The 4,303-nt window shown below is 39.1% G+C and overlaps 1 protein-coding gene across 1 annotated transcript; it reads right to left on the reverse strand.

The window, feature by feature from the left end:
* Positions 1–870: 870 nt before the first annotated feature.
* On the reverse strand, positions 871–2,574 carry LOC142523772 (uncharacterized). The gene is made up of 2 exons (XM_075627504.1): positions 1,707–2,574; positions 871–1,235 (listed from the first exon to the last, which is right to left on the reverse strand). The coding sequence occupies exons 1-2, from the start codon at positions 2,572–2,574 to the stop codon at positions 871–873; spliced, it is 1,233 nt and encodes a 410-aa protein (XP_075483619.1).
* Between the last annotated feature and the right edge of the window lie 1,729 nt (positions 2,575–4,303).

A 4,303-nucleotide genomic window follows, 5' to 3' on the forward strand; every position in this document is an offset into this window, starting at 1 on the left:
GAGAAGACGCTGTCAGTCTGGACAAGGGTCCAAGAGCTTCAGTCTTTCTTTGCTGGAGGACTAGGTGTTACTGCGAAGGAGATGACACTCCTGAAGAAATATCAGCGACTTTTTTATGTCGCTGATGCATCATACGTCTTCTCCGACGATGGTGTCTACCTCCTCATGCTCTTAAAAAGAGCAGAGGACTCTGAGGAAGATTGCTTCCTCAGATGACTTTTTACGTATCTCCACTGGTAGGCTGACCTCTTGGTTGGATAGCTGGTCGAGGGCGGTTAAAATGAAATTGGGGATGTACAACGCCGACTGTTTGTTCAATAAGATATTTCTATTTTGTATTACCGACTGTCTCTTTATATTTCGTTTATTTCCTGCATAATAAGCTGAACATACGCAAAAACTAATTATATCAAGATAAATCAATTAATCCAAGCATATTACGGAAATGTAAAAACCTAGCCTCTGGCAATGGTTTTGTGAAAATATCGGCCGTTTGTTGATCTATATGAACATATTCGAGCCGTATTTCTTTCTTCATGACGTGTTCTCGGATGAAGTGGTATCTAATGTCAATATGTTTTGTTCGAGAGTGCATGACTGGATTGTATGTGATGATTATTGCGCTGATATTGTCGCAAAAAATAGGTGATTTTGTAGCTTGGATGCCGTAATCTTTTAATTGTTGTTGTATCCAAAGCATTTGAGCACAACAGCTTCCAGCTGCAAGATATTCCGCTTCAGCGGTTGATGTAGCAATTGACGTTTGTTTCTTACTAAGCCATAATATCAACCGCTCGCCTAAAAATTGACACGAACCGCTCGTACTTTTTCTGTCGACTTTACACCCCGCATAATCTGCATCTGAGTACCCTACAAGATTGAGACATCTTTGGGATACCAAAGACCCACATTAGCAGTTCCTTTAAGATATTTAAGGATACGTTTAGCGGCAATAAAATGAGATTGCATAGGTTTAGCTTGAAACCGTGCACATAAACAAACCGAAAACGTAATGTCTGGTCGACTGGCAATCAGATATAACAAAGAACCAATTAACCCTCTGTACATTTTTGTGTTCACGGAGATTCTCTCTTCATCTTTATCCAGTTTAATTGATGAACTCATTGGGGTGGAAGCTAGAGAGCAATTTTCCATGCCGAATTTCTTTAGCATGTCTCGAGTATATTTGGCTTGATTGATAAATATACCATTTTCAGACTGCTTGACTTGCAGTCCTAAAAAGTAATTTTATTCACCCATCATGCTCATCTCAAATTGCTCCTGCATCATCTTAGAGAATATTTGACACAGCTTAGGGTTAGTTGATCCAAAAATAATATCATCCACATATATTTGTACAAACACTGAATGATTATTTTTTGAGAATTTAAACAACGTTTTATCAACCATTCCGATTGTGAAACCATGCTCAAGCAAGAAATTGGTTAAGGTGTCATACCATGCTCTCGGGGCCTGTTTTAGTCCATATAGGGCTTTGTCAAGTTTGTAAACATACTTAGGGAATGTGTGATTAACATAGCCGGGTGGTTGTTCTACATGAACTTTCTCATTTAACAATCCATTCAAGAAAGCAGATTTAACATCCATTTGTTATACTTTGAAATCTTTAAATACTGCAAATGCTAAAAATATTCTAATGGCCTCTAACCTTGCTACTGGGGCAAATGATTCATCAAAGTCTATACCTTCTTCCTGTCTATAACCTTGAGCTACTAGTCTAGCTTTGTTTCTTATAATCAAACCGTTTTCATCCATTTTGTTCCTAAATACCCACCTAGTTCCAATCACATGAGTGTTATTAGGCCTAGGGACTAGATGCCAGACCTTACTCCTTTCAAACTGATTAAGTTCCTCCTGCATGGCCTCTATCCAGTTTGTGTCAAGTAGTGCATCATCGATTTTCTTAGGTTCTATCTGAGAGACAAACGCAGCATGCATAAATTCATTTATCATTTGATTTCTAGTTCTAAGAGGAGCAGTAGGGTTACCGATGACCAGCTCAAGTTGATGATCCTTTTTCCACTGGAGACATGGTCCATATGGATTTAGCTTGGTTGGTTGAATGATTTCTTCTTCTTGTTCCAATGCTCCTTCTTCATTTTGTATGTTTTGCGGTTGCTGGTTGTCTTCCCGTTCGTTCACTTGTTGAGTTTGTTCTTGAGCTGTTGGATTTTCTTTTGATATGCTTCCACCTGTTTTTCTCAGATCTACATCATCCTCACTGCTTGCCTCAAGGTTAGTAGCATCAAAATTATTTATTAAATCATGTATGCTGCTATTGCTATTATCATGACATTTATATGACTCATCAAAGACAATAAGTATGGATTCTTCAACGGTGAGAGTTCTTTGGTTGTAAGCTCCATATGTTTCGCTCACTGCTGAATATCCTAAAACGATACCATTATCAGCTTTTACATCAAAGGCGGTGAGATGTGTTTTGCCATTAATATGAATAAAACACTTACAGCCAAAGATGCGAAAGTATCCAACTTTTGGCTGCTTGCCGGTCCAAATTTCATATGGAGTCTTCTCATGATTTTTATTGATCATAGATCGGTTTTGAGTCTAACAGGCTGTGTTAATAGCTTCAGCCCAGAACCTTTGGGAAATACCAGATTCGGCTAGCATGGTTCTAGCTGCTTCCTTCAAAGTGCGGTTTCTCCTTTTAGCTACTCCGTTCTGTTGAGGAGATCTTGCTGCTGACAGTTCATGTTTTATGCCATGATCTTCAAGATAGGATGATAGGAATTGATTTAGAAATTTAGTTCCTCTGTCACTTCTGATTCTGTCAATTGCTTCGTTTTTCTCATTCTGAATCCTTTTGAGCAGCTTGATTAGTTGATCGGCGATTTGATCTTTGGAGATTAGAAATGTTACCCATGTAAATCTAGAGAAATCATCAATTACTACAAGAGTATAATTCTTTCCCCCTAAGCTCGTTACGGGTATAGGTCCAAATAAATCCATATGAAGAAGTTCCAGACATCTTGATGATGAGTTTCTTCCTCTGCTTTTGAATGTTGAGCGGACTTGTTTTCCTAATTGACATGCATTGCAAAATCTATCTTTGGCAAAATCAATGTTAGGCAATCTAGATACAAGTTTAAGTATACTGATAGTAGCAATAGATTTAAAATTGAGATGATTAAGACGCTTATGCCAAAGCCAATTTTTATTACCATTCAAGGCAATAAAGCAGGTAGGTGCATTAAGATAATCATCCTTCCATTTAACTTTATACGTATTTTGCTCTCTATGACCAGTTAACATGATATTACCAGCTGAGGTTTTAACAGTGCATAAGAGTTTTTGAAACTCAACGGTGTAACCCTTGTCACATATTTGGCTTATGCTTATCAAGTTATAACACAAATTTTCTACAAGAAGCACACCATTAATGATAACTTTGCCGTGGATAATCTTACCTTTACCCACAGCTCTACCTTTAGAGTTATCACCAAAGGTGATTGTTTGACCTTTGTAGTTGATTATTTATGATAAGAGATCTTTGTTTCCAGTCATGTGTCTAGAGCATCCACTATCCAAGAACCAGATGGATTCTTCCAGCTCCTTTTTCTTTGTTGCCTGTCACTATTGAAATACAAAATTGGTACCCTTTTCTATTTGGGTCCTGAGTTTATCATTCCTTTAGGGATCCACACTTAAATTATCCTGAAGGATTTTTCATGATATGTCCTAAAGTAGTTGCTGTTGTGTGCATAATCAAGTGAAGTATGCAGTGCTTTTCCAGTATGTTGTTTCGACTGTCTGTCATTGTCACTCAATCGATACCTCTTTAGAACAGGTCGGCTGTTGTGGTAATGGTTAGGTCTAGTTTTTGAATGATTTCCAGTTGACCCTGGCTTTCTGCTGGCCCAATCTGAACCTGATGCGAACACGGAAGGTCAAGCCCCAAGGAAAGCATGGGACCCTTTAGAGTTTCCGGAGGGACCAATTACTGATGAGACGATTGAAGAAGTTCAAGGAAGCGTTGCATGGACTTATGAGCCAAAGAGAAGGACTTACAAGTGGGGTGCAGAGTGCGGAAAGCTTCGTGATGCATGAGAGTACATGTGAGGGCCAAAGGAACATTATTCAAGCGACTTTTGAACGACCTAGGCTACACGGACCTGTACACGGGGTCCGTGTCCATTACACTCGAGAATGAAGAAAATAGAGTCTACGGACCCGAGCACGGACCTGTACACGTGGTCTGTGTCCTATACATCCGAGATAGGGAATTCCAGAGCCTACATAGACCCCCTTCCGGACCTCTACA

Source organism: Primulina tabacum, chromosome 14, assembly GCF_025594145.1.
Source record: "Primulina tabacum isolate GXHZ01 chromosome 14, ASM2559414v2, whole genome shotgun sequence".
NCBI classification, from domain to species: Eukaryota; Viridiplantae; Streptophyta; class Magnoliopsida; order Lamiales; family Gesneriaceae; genus Primulina; species Primulina tabacum.